Source organism: Ornithodoros turicata, chromosome 8 (assembly GCF_037126465.1).
Source record: "Ornithodoros turicata isolate Travis chromosome 8, ASM3712646v1, whole genome shotgun sequence".
Classification (NCBI taxonomy): domain Eukaryota; kingdom Metazoa; phylum Arthropoda; class Arachnida; order Ixodida; family Argasidae; genus Ornithodoros; species Ornithodoros turicata.
Window position 1 is genome coordinate 39,081,625 of NC_088208.1, and position 27,931 is coordinate 39,109,555.

At 46.0% G+C, this 27,931-nt stretch overlaps 1 protein-coding gene across 1 annotated transcript; it reads left to right on the forward strand.

Moving 5' to 3' along the window:
• The first annotated feature begins 5,133 nt into the window (after positions 1–5,133).
• On the forward strand, positions 5,134–27,487 carry LOC135367608 (lysosomal cholesterol signaling protein-like). The gene is made up of 16 exons (XM_064600897.1): positions 5,134–5,225; positions 5,788–6,077; positions 6,653–6,960; positions 11,824–11,948; positions 13,073–13,232; positions 15,136–15,291; positions 15,374–15,457; positions 17,246–17,454; positions 17,530–17,635; positions 20,651–20,801; positions 20,906–20,969; positions 23,428–23,596; positions 24,638–24,745; positions 25,905–25,975; positions 26,056–26,199; positions 27,227–27,487. Exons 1-16 carry the CDS (start codon positions 5,134–5,136, stop codon positions 27,429–27,431), a joined length of 2,442 nt encoding a protein of 813 aa, XP_064456967.1. The 3' UTR covers positions 27,432–27,487.
• The last annotated feature ends 444 nt before the right edge of the window (positions 27,488–27,931 follow it).

The window sequence follows — 27,931 nt, forward strand, 5'->3', positions numbered from 1 at the left end:
CGAGGGATAACGATGGGAAAGGGCGAGAAGGAAAAGGGAAGAAAGAGCGAAAAAGGGAAAGGGAAACTTGCGCGACATAACTGTAAACGTATTTTTATTCGCGAGAATCTAATTTCGCGATTCCAGGGCTGCTTCCGTTAGCGGTATAAACATGAAGCTGTCGGTTCGCGAGTACAATTTTTCGCGATTTTTCAGCGGTCGCGAAATTCGCGAAAATTAATACATCGCGAATAAAAATACGTTTACAGTAATTACCGATTATTATTGATTAGCTGATGTTTTTAAGACGGGGCAAGAAAGAGATTGTGTGAAAAATCGCGGGACGGGTCGCTGTGTCGTGGTATAAGTGAGGTTATGTGGTTTCGAGCTTTTATTTATTTGTTTATTTATTTTATTCTCAGAGCTTAGTAACGTTGCAGAGGGGATTGGGAGAACGAGGAAAGTATAGCGGTTATTGGAGGATGGGTCAAAGCGCAATGTTCGACCAACACTGCCTTTCAACAATTAACCTTTTCCGCTTAGATTAGACAAAGAGTAAATAGGTTATATTTAGATGTGCTAAATTGTTACCACAATCAACAATGGCAATTGATGCAGGGGCGGATTTAAGAGGTGTCTGGATATCCTGACCCCCTCAGTTTCAGTCGTTATATAGAGTTTCAATTGACCTTGGTGGTGTAATAGCAAGGGGGTCCAAGGAAGGACCCCCCTGCCCCCTCAGAAAAATCCTGGATCCGCCTCTGAATTGAGGCAATTGAACATGAATATTTTCACCGACTGAAACTTTATCTTACTTTCCAGATAACAACGCTCACAAGCGGATATTGGTTTTTGACTTTCTGTACATGCCATACCTTGCGAACAATCATGAAACTTTGGAAGAGTCGCTGCTGAGGGCAGAACATCCTCGTACGCGTATTAGAACTTGATGTTCGCACTCAAGCTGATGAGTGACGGATTAGAAATTATGCGGATTGGAAGGGAGACTAGAGAGTGACAGTGATCAGAGTGTATTTTCATCAAACAGGATAACTAAATGAAATTGAAAAGGCACGACTGAAGGGAGTAAGCAGACATTCAAGGCATGCAATGTAACTAACATTTCCACAAACCTCCACAATATGCGCCCAAATGATATCCACGTTGACAACGATATTCATTGACCATTAAGTTGACTGTCGACTGCTTTCACTTGTCAATTTTATGTTTGTGTCATTTTCAACAGCATGTTATGACACTATAGCTCGGTGTGTGTGTTGTCATCATATAGCTCGGTGACAGGTTAGGAAATGTCTTTCCAGGAGCTCGACGTGTATTGTCATCAAGTAAGGAAGCAGGAGCTCGGTGTGTTTGTCACCAGGTAAGAGAACTACATATGGAGGCAGTCCCCTTGACACCGACTCTTTCTTACATACTAGATAACAACGCTCCCAAGGGGAGTTTGCTTTTTGTACGTGCCATATACCATGCGAACAATCTTGAAACTCGACCCGGAAGAGTCGCTACGGGGCCAGTACTTTCCTAGTGTGCTCAGTAGAACTTGATGTGCCACTTACCTTGATCATGAGCATAGAGTGGAGTAGAGGTAAGCCAGTGGCACGAACCTCCAAGGTACTGCTGACTGATGACTGCTCACACGGACTGCTCACGGATGATGACTGCTCACGGATGATATATTCAGCCTGGTATTCTGCCTGGAAAATAGCCACGCTCCCGACATCTGAGCCACCGAAGGCCAGCCGACACCGGTGAATCCAAATTTGGAAGTTTATTTCAGAGATCAGCAATGACAACCTATTAGCAATTATATTAGAATATACACCTTACCAAAAACGACTAATAAAATTCATTACATGTAATATGACAATCACCCGTGAAACTTTCCGTGAGGTTAATATCTTGCCCATTCAACAACTATTTACCTTAAAACTAGGAGTATATACGCATATGTACAGCTATCGTCAGGCTCGTTCTCCTTGAATATCACCATAAAGCACTATACAGTTTTCGTAAGAATCCGGTAACGCCTCCGTTCAACCGCACGGAATTATCGGTCACGATATACCAATAGTGTAATTGCAGATTTCATCAGTTCATGGAGCCATTTGTTTGGAACACATACAAATTTATGTACATATAGAAAAATGTTGACAAAAGAGTTGTTTGAAACGATATAAGTGTCATTAGAAGTGTCATTAGCATAATGTAGAGAAAGTAATTTTGTAGTATGTTACTTAATTGGTACAATCATGCCTCTACTGAACTGCTCTCTAAAGGGTCAAGTGCCTCGTCAGGGATTCTCTACCCTTTTCTCACCTGACCCTTCATTTCTGTGTGAAATGAAAATAAATGCAATAGAATAAAATTAATACAAAATCCAACAACAACAACAACAAATACAAAAAGATATTTGCGCCGCCTTATTCCACAGTAAAAACAATGTTCTGCAGTCTCAGACATGCCACAAGACTGTCGGATAAGTAAGTAACCAGGATCTCGGTGTATTGTCATCGAGCAGGAGACAGCTTGGTGTGTGTTGTCATCAAGTAAGAGGACTACATAGACAGCTCGGTGTGTATTGCCATCAAGCGGGGGGTCAGCTCGGTGTGTATTGTCATCAAGCATTGTGTCAGCCCGGTGGCATCGCGACGAGCGGAAGTGTTTAGGCCGGACAACAGAGCAAATGGTGGAGGCAATACATGACGACACGAAATTTTCATCGGTTAGCTTCGGCGGTGTGCAGAACAGCGTGAGACGCACGGTACCTCGCTGTATCTATGACTAAAGACCGACGAAAGTCCTTCGCAGCCACCGTTACACTGCGCACTGTAAGGCAGTGTATGGCACAGACACGCGAAAAATTTGAATATCTCGCTCTATCCAGTTCCTGAATACTTGTCGATCGGCTGTTCCAAACGCAGCACAGATAAAAAGCCGATAAACTAGGCTACGGTATCGAAATCTCGCACTCCCCTATCATATTCATCATCAAATAAAGTTGTTGTTCTGTTGTTGTTGTTCGGATTCGCGGGCTTTCGTTTTCCGCTCGACATGTTCCGGCTGTTCACTGAATAATTCATGTTCTGGCTTCCGACGGATACATTGGAGCTCTCCTTTCCGATTCCTTGGGAAAGCCCGGATTCTGACATCGCTTTATTTTGGTGGCGATAAGTGAGGCAGCTCAGTCGATATTGAAATGTCATTGCAGCCCGTCTGGGTCGTTTCTGTCTCTATACATGAACTGTCGTTCTGATTAGAATGTGTGTGACACTTGGCCCTATGTTATGGTGGATAAATGTGAAAGATTGCTATCTCTATCGATACGAACCTGCATTCAATGTTATTGCAGCAAAAGGGGTAATGGACATAGCGTAAAAAATGAACACCGCGGATATCGAAACTCAACCGGTTGTGACATCACTGCGACATTGAGGTGGCCGCAGGAGAGATCACCTGCTTAGTAGAACCAATAGGACCAGTAGATAGGACAGACCTACCAGGTCAGGATGGTAGCTCTTCTGCTTGATCACAATACACAATGAGGTCTCCCTTTAAATCCGCGTCCTTACGTGGTAGAGGGGGCGGAAGTGAGCCTGCTCTCCTGCTTAGGGTGAGAGCATTAACGCGGTCTGCCTTGGTGGGTCGTGTCTTGGTCCAACGGTTGCGGGGAAGTATTGCTTGTAGTACTGCTGCATGGAAATATTTTTCCTAATTTTCTCCGGCCGAAAGGTGGCAGGGCAGTATTGCTTGCAGTACCGTTTCTGGAAGACCTTTTCACAAAAATCTGCTCTGGTCTCCAGCCAGCTCGCTAGGACTGTATACCCTCCGCAGCGACTCTCCCATGTTCGTATTGTTAGCTTGGTATGGCTAGTACGAAAAGCTTAGCCAGATAACAGCACTTCCATACGGAGTGTTGTTATCCGGCACGCAGGACACGGGTAGAATTATAGTGTCTGTACAAAGGTGGTGTCTGTACTCTCTCTCTCACACACACACCCACACACAAAAGCGGGCCTTAGAGGCTGGTCGAGAGGCCGGAGGCATGAAGAAAGCTCAAGAGGGTAGTCGTAACCGCCCCCTGGTTGTGCAGGACTGGGCCGAGCAGAGTGGTCAAAGAAAGGGAGAAAAGGTTAGGACGGACAGGACAGGACGTTGGGGTAACCAAGTTGTCGCAAGTGGGTTGGAGGACGAATCGTTGAAAGAGAGATACCGGTTGCAGGATAACAAATAGCGCTCAATGTCGGCTACCACGCAACAACACACGTTCGGCGCATTATATTAGTGAGGGTGCGCGTGCAAAGTTCATTCGAAGACGATGAAGGAGTGACTCTTCAGCTCTATTGCAACGGCAGCCGATAGTAAAGTCCTGTAGAAGGCCAATGAGACGTAAGAAAATATCATACGAGGTAGAGTCCGCTCGGAACTGCCGGGTACGGACACAGCGCCAACGGCGAATCTACAGGGAACAGGCAGAGATTGTTAGGGGTAAGAGGGGTAGCAGGGAGAGCTCTGGTAGATGTTGCGAGTCTCGCCATTGTGTCTGCGCGGGTGTTACCAAGAAGGCCCACGTGTCCCGTGATCCACTGAAGCATCACAGAATGGCCAGTGGCCGCGAGTTAGGTGAGCTTGAAGTACGAGCGCGTGGAGAGTGCATATTGTGCTGGGACGAATGGCTTTTTATAGCGACAGCTTTATGAGGCAACCATCGTGTGAATCTGTCCGTGGCTTTTGTAGCGACCACGTGACTGCCTCCTTCGAGTGACGTTCTATAACCACGCACGTGACGTGGTTACGTGACATGGCCACGTGTCGGCCCCAGGAATACACTGCATTTGAACGCACTTGGCACAATACCCAAAAATGAAGCCAATGTTGTTGTCTTGTCTCGAACGAAGGACTCTATATGGACTTTCTCAAAGCACAGCTTCGGACACACATACGCACAGAACGCTAGAATTATGAGCGCGCTTCCCCTTTGATATAGGCAAGAAACATACTGGATAACAACGTATGAGGAATGCCTTATTGGTTATCGTCCCGAGCCATGAAACTTCCCATGCATCATCTTCAAATAAAGTTGTTGTCTCCAGCTACGTCAACGGAAGGAACCATAACGTCGCGCGGCGGATCTAAATGGACGACTCCATCGAGTGCGGAGGAGGCGCTGTATCGTCCACAAACTTTCTATGGACCCTGGTACGATGCTTTATCATTCTAGCACTCGGGTAAGTACTCATGTCGCGACTCTTAAATGATAAGGACACAATGTAAAACATATAGCCGCCATTTTAGTTGAGGTCGAATGTACGCGTGGCATACTTCACCCGTTATTCATGTGTAACGCGGGACTTTCTTTCAGGTTTAACTGTTTTTACACTTTGGGCGTTAAAAATATGACGGTGCTTTTTAAAGAGAGATCTTGGAGCTGTGAGCTGGTATGAAAAATAGGTCTTTTGCTTGGGTGTTATGACCGCGGAACAGCTGTTGCTATACGAAGAGTGTGGAGTTGGAGGGAGCGCAACGGGGAGGATTGGGAGACAGGAGATTAGCAATGGTCCTGGTTCGAAGTTTGGGGGAACTGTGCTGGTATCTGGATTCGGTCTAACCACCTTGTCACCTTGGAGTCACGGTGAAGAGCACCTTGGGGTCACCTTGGAGTCACCGCTGATACAGTTTCTATGCTATTGAACCTGTGCCACGTTATTACCGGAGCACATATATCGCTAGGACACAGAGTTGTCGAGGCCTTTTGATCCCCATATCTCACCGGTTCCACGCGTCATGCAGGTACCTGGCAGCACGCTTCCACCTAATCCAAGGTCGAGAAGTGAAAGGCCTGGACTTGTTCACCTCGCACTTTTGCCTGTCCGCCCTGATCTTCTTCAACCTGTGCCACATCGACTTGCGCAATGTAGCGTGGGAAGCCATCGGAGGGATCCTGCTGGGAAAGTGTCTTCTGTTTGCCCTGGTCATGGCTGGCATGATGGTCGTTGGCCAACCTGGCAACCTTGCCAATGTCGGTCTCTACTGTATATTTGTGACACAAGTCAACGATTTCGGACTTGCTTATCCACTCTGTGAGTAAAAAATTCTGTCTACACATTAGCTATTGTGTACACTGCAAATACCAGGAGTGTGACGCACATTGCAAACGCTATCGATACCTTAAGTGCCGCACCAAGCTATATACGTACACTTTTTCGGTACAGACGTCATTTTTTGATCCATCATTGTCTTTCATTTCCTATACACCAGCCCGCTGACCGGCGTCAACCCCATCTCATCATCGTCTCTTTAGGTGTGTGTGTGTGTGTGCTGGTACTAGGCGAGTAGTAATCTAAGTCTGTAGTTTCACGTTCTGTGTTGCTGAAATCTGTTGCTGATCCTTGGTCATGTTAGTGTGTACAGCACAGCTGCAACACTTAACACAATCCATAACTATGAAAGAGGAAGAATAAGAGGAAGAATAAGTAGGGAGAGGAAGGAGGGGATAAAACGCTCTAGTTGGTTTCTGAGGACAATATCTGGTCCTGTTACATGCATGCATACATACATACATACATACTATACCCTTATCTCCACGTCCTCCAGCTCCTACAACCACGTTTACTAGCTGATATAAGACTGAAGCTTCACTCTAAAACTTTTCCAGTGGACTCTCTGTACCGAAGGAAACACCCCAGTTACGCTTCGTACATGTACCTGGTGGCGCCACTATCACTCGTCGCGTTAAATCCCATCGGATTCCTGCTCATGGAAGTGGAAAAAGTTCGACGCGACTCTAAACGCAGTCTCATGGATGGAAAGAAAATGAAAGTATCGCGGGTTGTCTTGAAAGCGTGCTGGACCGTGACGGTGAATGTGTTCACTCATCCACATGTGTGGGTATCTGTGCTGGCACTTCTGTTTAACGCCTTCTTCAAGGACCGGCTTCCCCTTCTGGTCGGCGATGTTCTCAAGGTATGAAAGTCTTTCTGTTGCAGGTTACGTAAGATGTCGAAAGTAACAGTTCTGAGTCTGAAACCACGCGTCTCTCGATTGGCTTCTGCTGGTGAACTTTCCATCATGTTCACCAGATGTCGCTGCCTCGTACTTGTGTTTTATCTATGTGCGTGTGTATGAGAAAAGAAATGTAAGAGAGAATGTGAAGAGAGTGTCGGCGTTAGTCGAATGAAGGCCCTTGGTAAGGCGTCGGAAGGCTGGTGCCAGCGTTGCGTAATTGGTCAGCGCACTCGACCAGCAATCGAGAGGTGCTCGGTTCGATTCCCTCGCCGCTGTCTGGCTTTTTCGGTGACTGCCATATTTAAGTACACCTCGTATTGCTAACCGTAGGATAGGACAAGCGTAAGCTTGCTCACATCACGCTTCAAAAATAAGCTCCACCTGTGGCAAAGCAAGCGCCACCTGTAGCACGCAAGGGCTCATGGGAACTTCGAGCGTTTTAGAGCATTACGAGACGGCCAGAGGCGGTAGTAGAAGAAGAACAACAACGACATTCGCGGTGTCCACAGAAGCGGCGTCAGCCGGGGTAAACCATAACCGAAGCAGACGACGGAGCAGTGTCCCTCAAAGTTCCCATGCTGCTTTGCGCTGCGCGCTTGGTGGCGCGCGCATCTTTGTAAAATCGTCTATTGTAAGATGTCTGGGGCAGTGGGGGCAGGAAAAACACATTCGTATGTAATTTCGCATTAATGCATCAACACTCACAGGCATAATACGCATAATTTAAACGCTATCAGTGAACGTTAGGTATTCGTAGTAATGAGGCTCGCGCATATGACGTCACGCGCAGCCTTTGAGCCACGTGACACGGGAAAACACGGGGATGCGTCACAGTGTCATACAACGGGAGGAATACTGCAATAGCGTGTGTTTTTACGATTTTCACGCATACCGCAGCAGCCCACGGAATGCCCTCCTACGGTTACCGTGTGTTCCCGAGTCACGTGAACGAACGTGACGTCACTGCACAGGCCTCAATGGCAAGTTTCGGTTTCACAAGGAGGCGGGTGACGTCATCACGCGCGCGCGTTGGTCTTGGGAGTATGGCGCAGGCGCATTTTCCGAACGAGTCCCTTCGGTTCGCTTAGCAGGATGGCCCGGGCGCTCTTGCACCGACAGCGTTGCAGGTGTCAGTGGCGTAACCTGGGTAGCATTTTGAAAACACAGGGTTTAGTCCGATGTGACGCTTTGCAATCTGGAATCATCCAATGAGTATCAAATTAAAGTTGTGTCCGATCGAAAAGTACAACTTTATTTTGGCGATAATGCGTAGAGTGTTTGATTGTAAAGTACTTGCACGTGCTGTATGTAAAATTTTGGTCAGCGATGCCTCGCAGCATTCTTGTTGAACATGAAAAGCGACCACAACGCTATCTATCGACCAGGAATAGAATCTAGCTGCGCTTTATGATTACCAATAAGTGCACTAACCACTAACCATTACGCAAGCGGAACTTGCCTACAGCATGCCAATGTGTTTTCTTTTTACTGCGCAGTCTTTTTCCTGCACAAAGTGTCTGCGAAAACACTTACATACTACAGCTTGAGAGAAAAGTTTACGGAGCACGGTACAAGCGTATTTCTTCATCGCAGCGGCCACCTGCTAGCTCCCAGGAAGAAATAGAATAAACGTGTGGCCGGCTATTCTATTCATCTCTCAGTATGTGTGTCCGCTCCTGTTTGTTGATAGGGTGTCGCTCCAATAGACGAGTTCAAAAAATCCCAGTGCTCTTTGCGCACGCATTGCATTCTGGGCGCTTGCTGAGCGGGGGAACGAAGAATAACATCCTTCACATTTCGCTTCCGCTGACCTTGACACATCGTGGACAATGGATCGGTAGGGGAGAAAATCCGAACAGTTTGGAGTGCCCCCGTTTCTTTCGTATTAGTAAACTCCCACAGTTCAAAGCGACGCTAAGCACTCTGGGATTTTCTGAACTCGTCTATTGAATATGCGGCACCCAGATGTGCCGCGAACTTTTGTCCCAAGCTGTACAACGCGTGACACATGCACATTCAATTCATAAGCAAATGATCTTGCTAATGGTCTCATTCTGGCCTATGCGGGACACGCCCTCTTCACACCTTTTCCCACATTGTCTCACATAAACACAATGAGGCAGGCGGCACCTGGTGGACATGATGGGAAAGACAAAAAATGTGTTACATTTGTCCACCGTGATTGTACTTGCATTTGTATGCATTAAGCGAGTGCCTCCTTCTCAGAGCGATTCAGGGGACCGTGCATAATGCACCCATTCAGTGGACGCGAGAGGAGACCACCTGTTCCGATCGCGTTGTTTCAACGGAAAACATCCTAGATTCACAACCAAACTCATTACGCGTCAGAACTCTCGCAGGAAGGGAGCATTATCCCGGCGTTCCCGCGCTTACACAATGCACGGACCGCTGCGATTCAGGTGTGTGCAAATGATAGATGGTTACTCTTAACCGATTTACGGGGGCGCATTCCCAATAGTTGCCACATCAGTTTAAAAACTCGCTCCAACTGTCAAGTGCACATTGCTCGTCATGCGCGCGTATATATATATATATATATATATATATATCGTGCTCAACCTCGCCACTTATAACTTTGCAATTAAAACGACTGGCAAAGTGGTCGCGAAGCATTTGTTAGAGGAAACTCATCCCGGTGTTTCATAGGCTTTGGGAGTGCACGAAAGAAATGACACCCGAACTGCACCCATTCCTAACGAGCTTTCTGTAAGAAAAAAAGTAATAAATCGCGTAATTATTCACCGTAATCCAAGTATGATGGGCACTATCGAAATTGCAGTTTAGTGTGCAACCTTTACTTTAATTTTAGTGCTTTGTCTCCTGTCCTCTGGCTATACATCAGAGATGAATACAAAATGAAATGAATTCAATGGAATTATACAAGAATATTCGAACACAACTTTGCCTCTTGGCTATCGAACAAGTAAAATTAATATAATCAAGCGGATCAGTGTAAATAACTTGTTGATACGTCTTTCTTGGCAGGGTGCCAAATTATTCAGAACGTGTATACCAAATTTTGCGGGACGCCGACAGCGCCCCCCTTGACTGACGGCCGATGACGAAATTGAGGGCAGACGCCGTCGACGTCAGAGAGAGAGAGAGAGAGAGAGAGAGGATAATGCCCCCATGGGAAAAACGCTCATCTTTTGACCTTATTACTCCCATGCACCAACTGGCTTACTCCTCGGGGAACACCCTTTAATTAAAACTAACGATTCTCTCTTTCGTTGATTTTGACATAGAGAAGATTGCACCGTTGGGGGGTCGATGCGAAGCAAAGACATGGGCGAACTGCGAGGTTCGTTAGGACACCCACGAAAGCTTGATTGTAGACAATGAAAATTAATTTAGTTTCCAGCGGAAGGCTGGTTAGGTTTTAGACTGTACCATCTCAGCGCACGTACTTACGAAGAAAAAGAAGAAGAGGATCTATTCGTGGTGAAAAATAGTTTTCACAGCGATCAATGTATAGAATTGCCCTTCTTCGCCACCAGGAATTTTCCTGCCCCCCTGAAATTTCCGAGATTTCCCAATACAACTCAGTCAACAGTGCACATAGTCATAAACGTATATAAACATAAACATATATATACGCCCCCTCCCGCCCACACAGAGGTCGATTTCTGGGGAAATTACCCGTTCACCTCCTTTTTAGGACGGAGAAACAATCAGACTGCAGCTACGAGACATAATACCCCTGCCACACGGGCAGTTTTCAATGATCATTGAATTCAATGGTCGTTGAAAACGCGCGTGGCGCAAGCAAGCGTGTAACGTGTCAACTTCGCAAAAAGCATCGGATCCAATGTTCCCTGAAAGGTTGCCACGTACCACCCTAGATGGCACCACGGCTGTGTAGCAGGATATCCCCCACGGTTAGCTGTGCACGTGAAGACTCGACGTTTAGCGTTCGCGCTCATGCACGGGACAGCGGAAAGCTATGACGCTTTTCGCATCTTCCGCTTCCGGGGGAATATGTCGCTCGTGTGAATACACGGAAAGAGCACGAAGGAGAAGAGAAATTTTAAGTTTTTAACTCGAAGGCGTTCACTCGGGCTACGAACAGAACCACGTCTATACAACAAGCGTGAAATTTTGAAAGGTTGAACTTCGGGCTGTCATGAAGTTCCTGTTCATGCATAAGAGAACACCAAGGAAAATCTACGAGTGCATATGATGCAGACATTATGTGACGAGCGTCCAACCTGCTCAACCGTGAAGAAGTGGTGTGCCAGCCGTTCCAGCGTGGGGATTTTGACACGAACACTGCTGGAAGATCAGGGAGACCTTGTCACCACCCGAAATTGACCTCACTTTAGCATATCGGCGAATCTCGAATACTATAGCAATGCAGGGGGGCGCTGAGGAGTCTGAGACTCGTACTCAACATTTATGCAAGCGGCCGAGTCTTCCGATATATATATATTTTTTGCATACGCACGTTTATAACGAATTCCTTTATAACGAACGTACATCCACAACGGAATGATTTTCGGACCTGCTTCGTCACATTCGCAGCCTATGCAACAAAGTTTCGCGAGTTCTTCGTGTGTGTGCTGCGTTTATCTCGTGTGACATGATCGTATTGACTAACTTCGATTAAAACACTGAGGAAGGGGTAAGCCACCATGTAAGTCTCTAGTACTTTCCGCGAAGAATGGGAACAGAACCTCTAGCAAGTGCAATAAACAATGTACCTTGGTTCCTATATCATGAGTGTGTCATGATTTAAACAGTCTCAGACAAAAATATGCATGTCTACTTTCTCCCCTCTGCTTTTGTGCATCAACTATCCAGGTTATGGGCAGAGCATTCACGGCTCCGATCCTATTCTTGTTGGGTCACTACTTGGCGAAAATCGTCAGAGGGAAGGACTTCAAAGCACAGTTTGTCAGTGCGGCTGCACTGGCAACGTTGAAAACGTAAGTTGTACTATTTATAATGCTTGATCTGGCTAATGCTTTATGCTGCTTCTCTTCAGTCTTCTTAAAGGAGTGCTACGACAAAGGAGTTTCCTATATGATAAGCTTGAGTCTACGACACAGAAACTCCACATACAGTAACGTGCTTCTTTTATGCAGTCAGGTGGGATAACTAAAGGCTGAACATTAGTTGTTCTACTGAATACAACCATCTGTCGTGAAAACCTAAGCTTCCACTCAGAAAAAGAATGACTGGCAGTACTGCTCTATAAGACCAGCTTTAATGGACTCCGTCGAACATCGTCGAACAGTAAAAAAAAAAGAAAAAAGAAATGGAGCAAGCAATGGTAAGCAAGCGCACGCAAAGACGAAGAAGCTCATGTCGTTTTCCTCATCAACTCTTAGTCCGCAAACCAAAATAAACCACAACACCATCTTTTTTTGTTGCTTCATTTTTGTGAATCACTATTCATTATGTCGAGAGCAGAGCTCCATCGAAATCCAGCGCAATAAAGTTGTTTTTGCCAGCGACTGTTCTTCTTGTGTGCGTCCAGTAGAAGAACAGTCTACTGTTGGAAATATCGGCGTCTTTCGTCCTGGGGCTCCTACTTATTATGTTAATGCACGCAGGAGTGAGGAACCGTATACCTACTCAAGTTACCAAGTACACGCACACGTCTGCTTTTGTCGTCTCAATGTTTTGTATCATCGTCTTTCTTCTATTTCCATACCTCTATCGACGACCCCTAGCTTTTACAGAAGTCCCGCTACACTTTTTGAAGGTCATTCTTACTTACCTGTGCAACGGTCATCACAAAAATGTTTGTTCAGAAAGATTTCTTGACACGCATCCCTGCGCAGAACCCTACATGAGTAGTGACTTACCTATATTCGGCATCACCAAAGGATACGTCCATTCAAAGATGAACACATCCAGCGCAACTCGAGCTCCTTGCACATTCTGCGATACCACCAAGTCTGAGTTGTTTTCTGTTTGTTGGTTGTGGTACGACTCTTCATGACTAGCACGCGTTGACTTTCTTTTTTGGTCACAGCGCTTTCCCGCACTGCTGCACCATGAAGGGCATACGACAGACGAGATGGTCCTTCTTCATATCTTGCAGGATCGTGTTACCAATATTCTTGAAAGCTTCCGTGCAAGTCTTGCGAGGCACCGGAAACACAGAGGAAGATCTATCCAGCTTTGCCTTTCTCTACGGCACGGTGCCCACGGCTCCCATCGTAATCCTGTATGCCTCTCAAAGAGGGCTGCAGACGCAAACGGTAAGGAATGTATGACGCCTTCACACCCTGTCGACGTCTTCTCACTACGTCATTCGTTCGATGAACGCTGGGTTTTTCCTATGCCCTCCCTGTTTTTTTTAGACCCCCCCCCCTGCCCCCTAAAATTTCGGCGATTACCCAGTACAATCGGCTATACCAATACATATACCCAGTGGCGTATCTAGGGCGTATCAGGTGTGGACAGGCGCCATGGGCACCAGGTGAACAGGGGCGCCATTATGTGGTCGGGTGCGAATGTGCCAGGTCGGGCACTCAACCTGGCACATTCATAAATGATCTAAAGCACCCGCCATTAGAGAGGATGTAGTGTGAAACCTAGTGCGGACCACACGAAAACGCATCCCCAAGGACATCATATTAACCATGTTGGCATGGGCGCAGGTAGCTCTAGATACGCCACTGCATATACCCATACACATGCATATATACCCCCTCTTGATAGCCCCCCCCCCCTCCGAAATTCGAATTCTGGTAGAATCACTGGGTTGAACGTGAATGGGACGAACACAACAATGTCGAGAGACAGAAAGAGAGAGACATAGAGATAATGTGGTTCAGGTCTGAGTGATGTCTCAGTGCGTTGGTGTAAAGGCAGTGTTGGCCCGGTGTAGTAGTAGCATTACGAAGCGGTAATCGGAGAAGGCGGTGCGTGTACTGGTCCCGCAACTTACACTTCTTAAAGACGAACGCATTGGCTGAGAAGATTTGGCTGAAAGAAGTAAAACGAAATGATATTTCCAGAGAAAGTTGGAAAAGTTCACGCAGACATATAGAGAAGCAAAAAGTTGCTATCAAATAAAAACAACAGCGAAATGCTTTTGTTTTTATTTGATAGCAACTTTTTGCTTCTCTTGTTGTGAAAACATGTGTCTCTGGTTGTGATAACAGTTGAACATTTCTGAAAACAATTACGGAATATTTGCAATTTTCCGCTGCAACTTGTGCTTCCAGAAGCTTTCCGCAGAGGGCAGAGAGCAAAGCAAACGTTCGAGTAACAGCAGCGCATGAAAGACTTCAGATGTAATCACATTAGACCTTCAAAGACCTCTATACAGCTACATGGAAATAATTTATGCGGCCTTCGTTCAAAGGCGAATCTTATTAGTGTCTTCTACAGAGTAAGAAATGCTTAGAAAGGCAAGACCGATGATGGCGTCATCTGAAGTGGGTGTTAATGCAAATTTCTTGCACTTGTTCAACATGAATGGTAATGATCTTATAAAGTTGTGAAAGCCCTCCTTTATAAATTGCTCGTTTCGGGCTCCGGCAGATTGGGCAATGAACAACACGTGGTCTTGTGCAAGAGCGACGTCCTTAACTGACCTCTAGCACACGCGAAAGGTCTGTGATATGCACAGTGTGTATAGAAGCACCTGAAATTTTTCGAAAAACCGGTAACTGAACGAGTGATGTTGACCTCACATCGTGCAATGCCACCTAGACGAAGAAACCTCGAAAGCTTTCAGCGGCCGTAGCTATGGAGACAAGTCGTCATCAGCCGCATGGGTAGCCACTGGTATAGCCACAGAAAGCATGTGTTTCAAAATCGTCTGCGGCGGTTAGCTGAAGTATGGTGAGCTCACCAGAAGCTGAAGCAGACGACATCAGGCATTAAGCAGGCTTTCTCTATACCTAGGCGGCGTTGCTCTATGACGTAGAGAGTACGCCCGAAGCAACGCCGCACCGTGCCCGTAGTAAGTTCATGCAATGCAAACAGCATAGCAAATACAAAATAACAAATACGATCCGTGCACTGATACTTTTAGTACTGTTACAAGTATACGGCGCCCTGCTATGCCAGGGAACCCTAAAAACACGTACACAACCTGAACAAAGAATGCAAGACCTTGTTTGGACTTTGTTTCCTTCCTTATTCTATCAGTTGTCTACAGCTATAGCATTGTGCACGGCGTTATCGGTGCCTCTAATGCTGGTGTCCGCAAGAATGATCAGCCTCACTTTACCGGGATTCCTGAAGTCGCCGCTCCAGCTCAAGCCTACCCTCACCGTAATCAGTGCGTTCAACGTGGCAGCGTGTGTAAGTATTCGTTTCTACAATTTCTGCGCTGCCAATATGGGAGAGATGTAATGTTGCCGCCCGTAACGTGTCTTTTTGGCAGATTGCCGTCATGGTGCTGTTCGTGTTAGCGGGAAGACTGCGCAAGTACATTTCGGGTATCTGCTTCTGTCTTCTTGTCAGCCAGGTACCAGTAAGATTTGCCATCACACTGAGAAAAATGAAATACCGTACGCACTCATTGTTTGCGAGATACAAACCATTCAAACCAGAGTCATGGCGGTGCGGGTTAAATCATCTTCTCGTTGGTGGTAGTCAAGGTAGTGCCGAAGACCATAGCTCGGCGTTTCGGGCCTTCGAAACGCACGGTCACAATCATCTGATAAGGCGTGAGTTCGGGCCTTGCTACGAAATCACGTGAAGGTCAACATGACTTATCAGTGAGCTCGATCATGCCGGATGTTAGCGCACTCACCAGGTAACCGCAACGGCAATGACAGCTAAAAGTCCGTCAGGAATGACCTATATTGGAGAGTACGACGAGGACTTCTTGCGTCATAAGGTGTCCATAGGTGACACCGTGGAGGTACATACAGTCATTTTTTCTCAGCAAGCGTTACAAGAGGTTATCTTGCAACAGATTTTCATTTTAATGACATTCACGACTTTTACAGCCTGGAAAGTGGCATGTGAATATCAAATACGACAGCCAATCTAGCAATGGATCTGTCTCCATCACTGTGGTATCTGAAGCCAAGGACACGCAGGATCTTCCCGCGCGTACGCGAACCTTCTACAGCACCACAGATCTTTTCTGCGCACGAGCTTCGACGCAGTTAAAGAACTCCGTAGAGCTCAAGAAAGGGGAGCAAGTCATGAAAGGGGCGTGCGTTGTAGCAAATATTACGACTCCACTTGGCAACCAGGTTCCCGCGTGGCTTATGGACAATGGAGTAGGTGAGGCTCTTGAGGCATAGACATATTTTCTTGTATCGAGAGTCCGCATGTTTTTATTTCAAGGTGCTGACATTGCTCTGTTTACAACTGTGACGTTATTCGGTGAGCGCACTAATACGCGCTATGATCAAGATCACCAATGCGCCATGTCGACCTTCACGTGAGTGAGTTCTTAGCAGGGCCCGGACTCACGCCTTATCAGATGATTGCGATCGTGAGCTTCGAAGGCCCGAAACGCCGGGCTATGCTGTAGACTGGGGGGTGGCGGGTTCAAATCCTACCACCAGCTTGAAGTCAGCCCAGGAAGCATGCTACCCCCACTCCTTCCTGCTGTCCTCTCTCCGCCTGTCCACGTCTGTACGCCGCTCATAGCCACAGTTAATAAAATACATTCAATAAACCTTCGCGTCGAGCTCAGACGTCAGAGGAACGATTCGCATTGGTTCTCGTGAGCACGTGACCTCTCCCACGGTCGGAGTCGCCTGCAGTGATGTCAGATGGGTTTCGGTATTGGCGGTGCCCTTTTTCTACGCAATGTCTGTTACGCCTTTTTGCTGCAAAAATGAACTCTTTTCACAACTGTTTATGCGCATGCGCTGCGGTGCCGTTGACCTTGGGTGCACCGAACAAACATTATCTCTGTGATCAATAGATGGCGCTGGGTGGGGACGACAGGTAGGGGCTTTAGTGCGGACAACCCGCGAACTCGTCGGCCCCACTCCAAGACCGGTTTTGGTCCTTTATGCTACCCACGTGGGTTTGTTTTGGCGTGCGCAGAGGGTGGTTCGCTGGAGAGCCGCTATGATACGACGCTGATGTGAAAAAATAAAAGTCAATTGAAATGCATGCAGGTCAATGTGGATGCAAATAACAGTATTTCCCATTTATCCTTCATAACTTGTGATGTAGAATCACAACCTTGTCAGATAGATGCGATTCCCATCATGCAAGCACGCATTGTTTACATGCATCTGCATCCCGCTAATAAATGCCATTCTCACTGTCTTTATCTCCGTAGCTACTTGGTTCCATAGGTATCATCTTGTGGTCAACGACCGACGCGTCATATTCGCTACGTCGACTGCTCGCATCCTCCTTGATCATGATTGGTCAGTTTGCCACGAGGATTTGGACAGCCTTCTTGGCATTAGGGATATACCTGATAAGATACCACGACGAGAGGAAGCTCATCAAATATACTCCCATCATCTTCTTCATCGGATTTGGGTAAGAACCGCCGACACATGCTATACAGAGAGGTCGAAGCCTTTGAAGCCAAGACCAACTGACCTTCCTCTGCAGTGTACCGGTCCTGCTATCGAGTTCCTTGACCATCACAGGCCGCTTGCTGCATGTCCCAGCGGACGAAAGTGCTTATATTCCTCTTTTCTTCAACGGAGACTACGAGGCACGTGGGTGAATTCTTATCAGTTGCGTTGATAACCAGTCTCATCGGTGTAAGCCAGAACGTAAATTGGAGTAACGGCTCTTAACGTTCGCCGTCGTGCAAATAGAGTAGGCTCGAAAGCTCGCGAATCCCGCTTGTTTCAGTGTACAGACATAGGAGGCTATGGTACAGGATTAGCGCTTTGCAGTAAAAGGGGTAGTGCTCCAAACTGCAACGAAATGTTTTATTTAAGTTCGCCGTGATCCTGCGCATCAACACTCACTTCAGTATTTAGAGCGGACCTCTTTGGATTTCAGAGACGAAGCCGCCCCCGGGGATGCCACGATATTCCACCGTTAGGAATCCACCGTTTAAAATCCCAGATGTTCAAAATCCCAGATTTATAAATTAAAGCTTTAATATGAAGAATGACGGAATGATAGTGTTGAATAATACGTATTACTGACAAACCACGCAGTATTGCGTGATGTTGACGTCAGTAGAAGTTGTGAATAAAAAACCAGGTTTATGGCGACCGTTAGGCTTAGCATGGCAGCCACGCCAGAGAAGCAAAAATTGTTGGAGGAATTGGGTTAGGTTAGGTTGGGTTAGGTTAGGTTAGTTTTCAGAGGTTAGGTTAGTTTAGATGTTTTTTGACAGTTCACCACGCCGTTGGGTGGGGGTCTCCCCACAGTTGAGCACGCACGCAACGCTACGCCATTTGGGACTTTGAACATGTGGGATTCTAAACGGTGGATTCTTAACGGTGGCATTTCGGGATACCCCCCGCCCCCTTACGGGCGGCCCTTTTATTACATTCCAGATTCGTCACTTCGAAATAGGGTCGCAAATGATTCTGGAATTTACGTCGTGTGACAAATATAATCGTTCGCGACGCATTCGCCTACGACGTTCTAAGTACTCAACTGCGTTCTCGCACGCCACTTTTCGTTACTTTTAGTCTCCTTACTGGTCTCATTACGCATAACAATAAATTGCTCTTTTCAATATGACACACATACCAACTCCCATATCCCGGAACAGCACGCCACGTTTCAATATCGTGTGCCATTCGGAAAATCTTGCAACCTCAACAACAGAACATCCTTCCAGATCAAAAGAACTATACGTTTGAAGTCTGATATTCGCCCAATAACACACATTGAATTTTGTCACGAACAACGTATATGGTATGCTCTTGTTGAATGTCGCCGTTACCGAATTCCTCGTTAATAACCGGCTTATGCTTCCGACCCCCCACTGTGCCGACGCATCAACGCCGGTTGTCGCAAACTTCAAAGCTTTTCAGTGAGATTTCAATTACCGCTTTTAGAGGCAGCGACAGGGAAATGAAATGGGATGGGTGAATAGAAGAGACGATTTGAATCTCTCGATCTTCATCTAATCAACAGCTGCGTACCGAGCGTATGCAGCCGGCATCCGCTTGTTGCTACAGTCGTGTTCAGCTTCAGAAGAAAAAAGTAATCTAGTCCGTCAACTACATGCGCAGTTGGAGATAAGGCGACGCAATAGCGAGCCAGGAGAAACACTGCAGCGCCACCATGCGCTAACAGTAGGGGAGCGCGGTAGTGGTGGTGATGGTGACGGTGAAAGAGGTCGCTGTTGTCGGCCTCCCAGAGGTGGGCAACGCCACGACTGATGCCCTGGGGGAATGTGCGTCCTGGGCTGACTTCTATAGGCGTAGAGGCTGGCGTTTCTATAGATGGAAATGGTGTTTTCTATAGAGTGTTCCCTTCGTAATGGTGTTTTCTATAGAGTGTTCCCTTCGTAATGGTGTTTTCTATAGAGTGTTCCCTTCGTAATGGTGTTTTCCATAGAGTGTTCCCTTCGTAATGGTGTTTTCTATAGTTTTCCCGTCATAATGGTGTTTTATATAGAGTATTCCCTTCGTAATTGTGTTTTCTATAGAGCATTTCCTTCGTAATGGTGTTTTCTATAGAGTGTTCCCTTCGTAATGGTGTTTTCTAGGTAGAATATATGTCCTCTGAAGCGGTTTTTTTTTCTGTAAAATATACCCTTTGAAATGATGCTTTTTGCAGAACGCACCATCTAGAAGGGTGTTTCACAAAACACCATTCTGTACGGTGCGAAACTTTCACTACAAAAGCAGTGTGCCATAGGACGGGACACTTACGCAAGAAACGTGTAAAAAAAATACTGTGTAGCTCGAAGCAGGGGTCGCTTTTGTGGCCAGAGACTTGTCAGATCATAACCGACCAGCCAGCTCGCGCGTGGCATATATAGTGATTAGGATGATCGCCTTCCACGCCGAGACTGGGAGGTGACACGTGTTCGAATCCCGGCACCGGCTGTGCTGTCCGAGGTTTTCTCTGGGTTTGTGGGCACACTTTCCGGGCGACTGTCGGCACAGTTCCCCATGAAGTCGGCCCAGGACGCATACAAATCCCCCGCTCCCTTTGCTGTCCTCTCTCCATCTGTCCACGTCAGTACGCCGCCCATAGTCACAGTTGCTTCGCGGTGCTAACACGGAGTAAAACAAAGAGACTGGAAAGCTCCGGTATATGGGATCCTACTACTGGCTGTGCGTCTCAAGTTTTTTCCGGATATTCCGAAAAAGCCGTATCCCTATCTTTCCCTTCTCTCTCAGTGCTAAGGCTGAATCAGTAAACAAAAAAACAGCCATTTCTGAGACGGTTCATATGCGTGACAAGGCACGGCGAACGTGGCGCCATCTATTGCTCGGAAAATCGTGAATCAGAGATGCTCTATTAGACTGGTATGCCCTCTTAAGGTGATAGCTATATGGGGCCAATCACGGTGTCCGTTTATTTACGCACGTGACACCACGTGATATGGCCACGTGACGGCCCCCCGTAAAGCTGGAACATTTGAATGCGCTTGGCACAATGCCCAACGCATGCCACTTTTTAAAAACTAATTTGTACTAATACTACCATTCTTTATGCATTTGCACTTCTTATTACGGTCCTTGTTGCTGCTTCTGCTGTCCCCGTAAGGATATTAGAACGCTCACTCACTTATTCCCGATTTCAGGCTATCGCTGCGATCCTGATCCTAACCTTATGCGCAGCGGTTGTCGCGTTTGTGATGTTCGAAAAGCTCCGCGACTGGGCGAGAATGTCCTGCCGAAAAAAGGTTCCCTGTCCTCCCGTGACCACTCCGCCCGTTAAGATGACAGAGATACGTGAGTGTGAAACCTTTTCTCTGGCACATCCCGATAAACTTGCTTCTGAAATTCCATTCCGTTGAAAGTTACAAATAGCCTATAACTATGTTCGTAAACTCTAGTTACTACGAAGAAGCACGAAGCGAACCGTGATCCAAATCACACGGCTACGAACGGAGCCTCAAGGCAAGTGAAGCATATATTTCTATAAATATTTGCATTTGCGTTTTCTATGATTACCATCTGCACACGTATGGAGTACTAGACGTGACCTTATTTGCCCACTGTACACGCACAAAACAAACAAACATTTTTTCTTTTTGCATGCGCATATGCCGTATGCAAATCTGGTCTATACGTAAAAGGTGAACTTTTCCAAGTATATAAGCCACCGAATACGGACGACATTATGTGTATCATATGCGCATATTATGTGTATCATATTTCTCTCCGGGCTACCTCACGTGACGGAAGCTACTTCGTGGTATATTTGCCCGGAAGCGTGCTTCACCACATTGACACTACGTATGTGGAGAGGGCGATGATACAAATGGCGTTTTCATGTTCCACAACCTCTGTGTCCATCCAACGAAAGAAGCAACTATTGATCACGATAAATCCGTTTTATGTTAATTGCGAACTTTTAAGACACATTAATGATGAAAGAAGGAAGTCACTGAAAAGGTTAGCCAGCTGCAGGACTTCCTTCAGTGACTTCCTTCTTTCATCAGTAATTTCCAAGGCACTTGAGACTTTGTATGTATTTGTCCTTTCTATGTGTCCCAGCCTGAGAACATCAATTGCCGTCATTTTAAGGCACAATCGCAAGTATGGCACTAAGCCTTGTCTCCTCAGAATCATATATGTTATTGCAATCCTCACACTGTATTCTCCCGAAGCACTGTTCCTCTATGTGAAGCGGAAGTATGTCATAAAATTAATTTCTAGTTTTGAGAAGTATGGCGTCACAGGATGACGCCATCGGCAATGCGACCGGCAACATTGCTCCCGGAAGGTCGATTTTCGTCTCCTCACCACACACGGAGGAAGGAATGAGAGGAGGTGTGAAAAATGTGTGACGTCACTGCTGGCCTCCCGGTTTCGACATTACAGTTCTCTGCATTACACAGCTTCGGAATTCATGGAGAGCTGTGATCGCATAGCGTGTCGAAGTGGTCCCCAATGTGGCGTGCGCAGAGCTTCCTCATTGGCGTTCTCGGATCACGTGACCCTTACAGGGCCTCGAGCAAGCTAAAACTCACCCTCTGTTCGTACGTCACGCTTTTCTCTTCTCTCGAATACCCATTGGGCGCCTGCTTTTCTTCCTTCCTCCATGTGACCACAGCTGATGGCAGACTTCAAACGTTGGGTGAAGAGCGAAGATGCTCGCGCTGTTGCTAGGTGAGAGACGCCAACTCTCGATAACGTGACCTGCCCTTGGAGAATCCGAAACTGTGATGTTTTGCGTTTTTTATTTGAAAATTCGTGCAAGCGCGTAACGTTCACTAATTGAATTTTTTTATTCTGCCTTCTGAGTCTAACGTCACATGCCCTTAGAGAATCCGAAACTATGATGTTTTGCGTTTTTTTCCTCGAAAACTCGTGGAAGCGCGTAACGTTCACTGATTGCATTTTTTATTCTGCCTACTGAGTCTTTGAGAGAGGTTGATTTATAATGCGAAATACAATACACATGATTTTGTTTTAAGTTTGCAAATGCATTTTAAAGCGTATTTGCTCAGTCTACATCTACATTCGGGTCTACAGTCCAGGGTCTGCAATAGCCAGACCTGAGTCCGTGGGGATTAACATCTCCATATTTTTCTCTTCCTTCGAATCTAATATAGTCTAAATTTAAAGCGGGGTTTCCGACATAAGGAAGAGTGCTCTGAAAAAAATCCGTCCACGTGGCGAAAGTCAATGTACACGTTACTGATGTAAAGCGGATTGTGTAGCGTGCACAAAATAACCCTTTACAGGCAGCTGTCCAAGCATTGCGACCACTCATTGTCACCTCGCTACACATTGCGCTGGAAACTCGCTAGTCCGTTTACAAATGACACGTCATTTCTGGCGTTTCAGTGTATTATGGTCACCAGATTTTACGCGGCACAATTTTATGATCTCATATTCACGGCGTAGACATGGCGCGGCAAATAAAACTAGGGACAAACACAGAGGAAGACAGGCCACGACGACTGCAAGCTCATAACTAACGATTTATTGACATAAAAAAATAGCGACCTGGCTCGGTTAAATTGCATAGCAGCTTACGTTTAATCTGAACACTACTGTTCAGATTAAACACAGTGTACAACAGTGTACAAGCTAGGAACATATACTCTCCAAGAGAGAAGAAAGAGCAAATTGGGGGGCAACTCCTAGTCGCCCAGGTTGCAATTACTTCCCATTTCAGTTCCCCGATCCCGAAATTTACTCTACAGCGTCACAAATAATTCCTAGACATCCAAACATTTAGTTCCGAAAGTAATGACTATGAACCTATAGCTCTCAAAAGTACTAAAAAGCCACGTTGTTCTTAAACTGTAGACTGATTGAACTTAAATATCACTGCAAAGTATGATTATCATCGTCGCGCGCTGCTTAAAAGACGACGCTAAAAAGTCACCCCTTAAAAACACAGTGACACGCAAGCCACACCACCTCGACGGAGAGTTTCATCCGGGAAAGTACGCTTTCAGCTGCCACCTACTGAGCCCATGTGCTGGCCACGCCAGGAATCAGCGTCGAGCAACTCCCAGCACGGGAAGACTTCCCTCTTTCTGGCCATGTTGTTCGTGTCTGTGATCACGGTAAGTTTCTCTTCTCAAATGAAGACAAAACGAGGGCCTGTGCCGCTCCACGGCACGGCTGCTTAGACATGCGGGAGAAAGGATCGGGAAAAGAAACTTTCGTCCCCGTACAAGGAAGAAGGATTAAGCATGTTGGGGATGCAGGAAGGCTTTGTAAAGGTCACATTTAAGGACCATTGAATGTTACAGAATCAATGTGTTATCACATTGATTCTAATGTTATCATAATTATGATAATGTACGCCAAATTATGTTACAGTGTTCCCCCAGTGCACAGTTCTCTCTGAAGTCCGCCCAGGACGCATATTGACCTCCCCTGTCCCCCCCTTCTTTCTGCTGTCTTCTCTCCATCTGTCCACATCTGTACGTCCTCACGGCCACAGTTGCTTCCGCGGTGGTAACACAGAACAAAAAAAAAAACAAAAAAAAACGGACGATCTATGGGTGCCTCACTGCTTCTTCAAAGGCACTACCCTAAAGCAGGAGAGTTGGAATCTCGGCATATTTATCTACCCGATAGCCTGAGACCTCAGTAGTCTTACGACACATTTTTCCTCCCTGTTGGACTCATCGTTTTTTTTTTTAAATTGAAAATTATAATTACGGGCTACATTGTGTCGAAGTACTCATCAGATGCGCTCTGCTCGTCAAGTACGGCGGAAAACTATATTGCATGCGGACAACACTGGGTCTAATACGAAAGAAGTTGGCTACGTGTCGGCTACGTAGCCATCACGAACAGGAAGTCAGTGGGGAACATAGATCACTGTTGCTTGACGAATTTGAGATTATTTGCCAGCAAACGTCGCCCCGAGCCGTTCTTACCTCAATATTATTAAGCGTCCTCTGTCACAGTTGTAATTTGTTGCGCCGGGTTTACAAGCAGAAAGTTGTTAAAGTACGCCGTCAATATAAACTGCATATCTGCTGCTTTACGGTACTTTTAATGAAATTGCAGTATTCACCGATTTAGAACTAAATATGAAGATAAATATCCAGAAGATACGCATGACATACAAAGTAGTTTCGCTTGTATTTCAGGGCTTAGTCCTATGTTACTGGAGAGTGTTCGCAAGACCCCGTCCTCGTCCGCTTCGTGGAATGATTGTGGCCATGGAGTTCCTGGACGCTGTGCTCAGTTTCTCACAGGCGAGTGTTTTATAAGGGATTTGCCAAATAGTTAAACCCTCCAATACTGTCAACACAATTTATATGTACATATTCACCCCCGCTGAATCTTTTTCTCGTTTTTGGAACAATATTCTCTCGGAATGTTTCGTGAAAAAATACATTTCAGCTTATCCGATCGCTTCACGCAACTTTTCTCTGCAAGAAGTTTCGTTAGCACATTTTTAAGCTACTCTGCCATTGACAATCTTCGTTTATTTTCACGCAGGTCGACGACAGGGACGATCAAATCCGAAAGTGAACTTCTGCGCGTGCAAGTTAGCCGTCAGGGATATTAGTGATAGGAAATTTAGGACATTAAAGAGAGAGGTGCGTTTTTTCAATTGGATTAGTCCAGACAGAAACACACGAGCTCTTCGGACACCCAGGCAAGGAGGCTCTTTTCGTTTTTTGCAGAAGGCAATGATAAAGCAGACGACGGCGTTGTCGTCTGTTACGCAAGGAACGGAATCGAAATGAAAAACTGAAATGGAGGTGTCGTCTGCTTTCGCTATGCTCATTTTCTTTACCCGAATGCCTCATATACACACAAAAAGAAATAAAAGAAAATTTCCTTACGGGTCAATGTAGGACAATTAATTAGGTCAATCATACTACATTGATAAAATACTCAACTGTATTTCAAACTATAAAAACTATATAAACGTCTATAAGTAAAAACTCTAAATTTCGACAACATTTCTTCTCTTTAGTAAAGTCGTTGTGTACACGCCATGCCCTTCACCAAAAGAAAGCGTTCTGAATCCCCTAGCGTACATTGCTGAAGCGTCGCAGCTAATGCAAGAATAGGCGCATAGTTTCGTAAGTTCCGGTTCCTACATCGAATTAGCCTCGCAGCTGATATAAGAGGTCACGCGTAGTTTCATGATTTCCGGTTAATGTCGTTCCGGCGTGTGCCACAAAAACATGCTTCTAATGTCAGAAACATGATACACCAATACCTCCGCACACACAGAGAGACAAGACCCCATGCAAGTGTAATCACCGGACTGGTCCAAATTTAATCTTTTCCGGACAGAAACGAATTCAGTTGCACCATATATAATCTCATCCTCTATGAGAAGTAATAACAAACACATTGCGGAATCTAATATGATTACTTTTTCTTTCTGTAGCGCAGGGGGTAGTTGCTTTTTGCATCTACGCCACCAATATCGAGTTGCTGAAAGAGGCCAAACGAAAGTTCTGCAGGTATACGCAGTTTCGCATTTCTCACATGTGGCACGAATAGCAGAGATTTCTTTTTTTTATTTCAATTCTTCCGTCTGCAGGATTGTGGGATTGAAGGTCACGGATAAAGGAGAGGCGAGCACCAATGGAACAGCTCTGCTGAGCGAGGCTGACGCAACCACTTGCGAACAGTTCGCGAAGTACCATCATAGAAACTTCGAAAGGCTTCTGGAAGAGACAGAAATGTAAGTTTAGTTGTAATATAAGCCATGTTTTTCTTTGACATTTACTTGCATACTTTTGTGCACGTGTGCACAATGCATACACCCATAGAAACACTTTCCTACGAACACACTGCGAACGCATATCATACATGTGCACAAATGTGTTTGGTTTCACACTTTATCGCCATGGGTACCACACACACCATCGCGAATGAATCTTCCATTCCCTCTCCTTTCAGTTTTCGCATATTTCGTAGTGTGACCTCCTATATACAACAGCCTTCGTAGTTTGTCCTGAATGGTGTACTGAAGGGTCATTCAGATATTTCATTCGTACTCTTGTTATTTGATTGCCCCTCCCGATATAACAGTATTGCACATAAATTAACTTGCAAGCCAGCTGGCACAAGTTCGAATAACTTCCTCGAGACTGAGGGAAATGTTACCTTATTAATAATCGTTTGTCCCCTTTTCTCTATATGTTACCTATAACGTTTGTTTGGTGAAAGGATCCACCATGCAAAATATTTTCACTGTCCGGTGACTTGTCACTGCTCAATTTAATTTATAAAAAGCGAAGTAAAACTTTGCAATTAGCGGAGCGACATGACCATGGACGCCCGTCGTCCACACTCTTAAAAAAAAAAAGGGTGTACTTTAACTCCTTTTTTTTTGCCACATATATAACACCCTTTTGGAGAGAACAATTACGCTCAAAAGGGTGTCTCCTCACTCCCTCAAGGGAGTAGCATAACACCTTTCTCCCCACTGGAGAGTAATATTACTCCCCGCCAGGGAGAAGGTGTTATAATACTCCCTTGAGGGAGTGAGGAGACACCCTTTTGAGCGTAATTGTACTCTCCAAAAGGGTGTTATATATGTGGCAAAAAAAAAGGAGTTAAAGTAAACCCTTTTTTTAAGAGTGGCATGCGTTCTGAAAACGTCCACTGTCTCGACATAAAGAGTTCAAACATAGCACAAGAGAACAGCGACACCGCCATCAAAATCAAACGGTCCCCTCCCAAATGTTTATTGCTTGCAATCCCAGAATGCCAACGTCGCCGAAAGGAGTCCCATTCCATGGTCACAAGCTCGTCGACTGGCTGCTCGACTGTGGCCTCTGTAAGACGCGCGCGGACGGCGTCCTCTACGGCCGGCGTCTGCTTGCAGGGAGAATAATAGGCCACGAAGAGGACCAACTGCATTTTTACGACGGTCCTTACACCTACTTCCTGGCCCCAGCCACCAGCTGAATACACAACGATCTTTTTTCCGGCTGTTCTGCGTTCGAAATAAAGCCTGTTTGTGAGACCAGCGACATGTCCGCTTACGAGACGAGGACGACCATAGCATGCTGGGAACATAAGGAAAAGGTGTTTGCTTTCTTTTCGGCGTAACGGCTTTTTCTTTCTTCTTTTTCTTCCTGGCTTCTTTCGGCTGATCGTGTCCTAGCTGACGAAATGCGAGCTGTTCTGGTATGTTTATGCATGCTCCGTAACTGAATAATTAAACTATAACTCTCACTTTCGCTCGTTTCTTTTTGCTGGATAGTAACGTAGCTGTTTCGCACATAGAGACAGCTCCGTTATATCAACGATGCAAGCTATATTCTGACGAAGTTTTGTTAGCGAATAAAATAACTACAGTGCAAGAAATTGGTGACGCCGCAATTGGTCGGAGATTTCCTTGAGCACCAACATACAACGTCGCTTTTCATGTGCTCTCGAAATTCCCTGCCGAAATGCAGTCTTTG

What these genes read in the sequence shown, in the direction of transcription:
- LOC135367608 (XM_064600897.1), top strand. Translation starts at nt 5,134, where the DNA reads ATGGACGACTCCATCGAGTGCGGAGGAGGCGCTGTATCGTCCACAAAC. An exon ending in CGGACTTGCTTATCCACTCT is followed by an intron (nt 6,078 to 6,652) that starts GTGAGTAAAAAA and finishes AAACTTTTCCAG; the next exon opens with TGGACTCTCTGTACCGAAGG. An exon ending in ATCTTCTTCATCGGATTTGG is followed by an intron (nt 17,455 to 17,529) that starts GTAAGAACCGCC and finishes CTTCCTCTGCAG; the next exon opens with TGTACCGGTCCTGCTATCGA.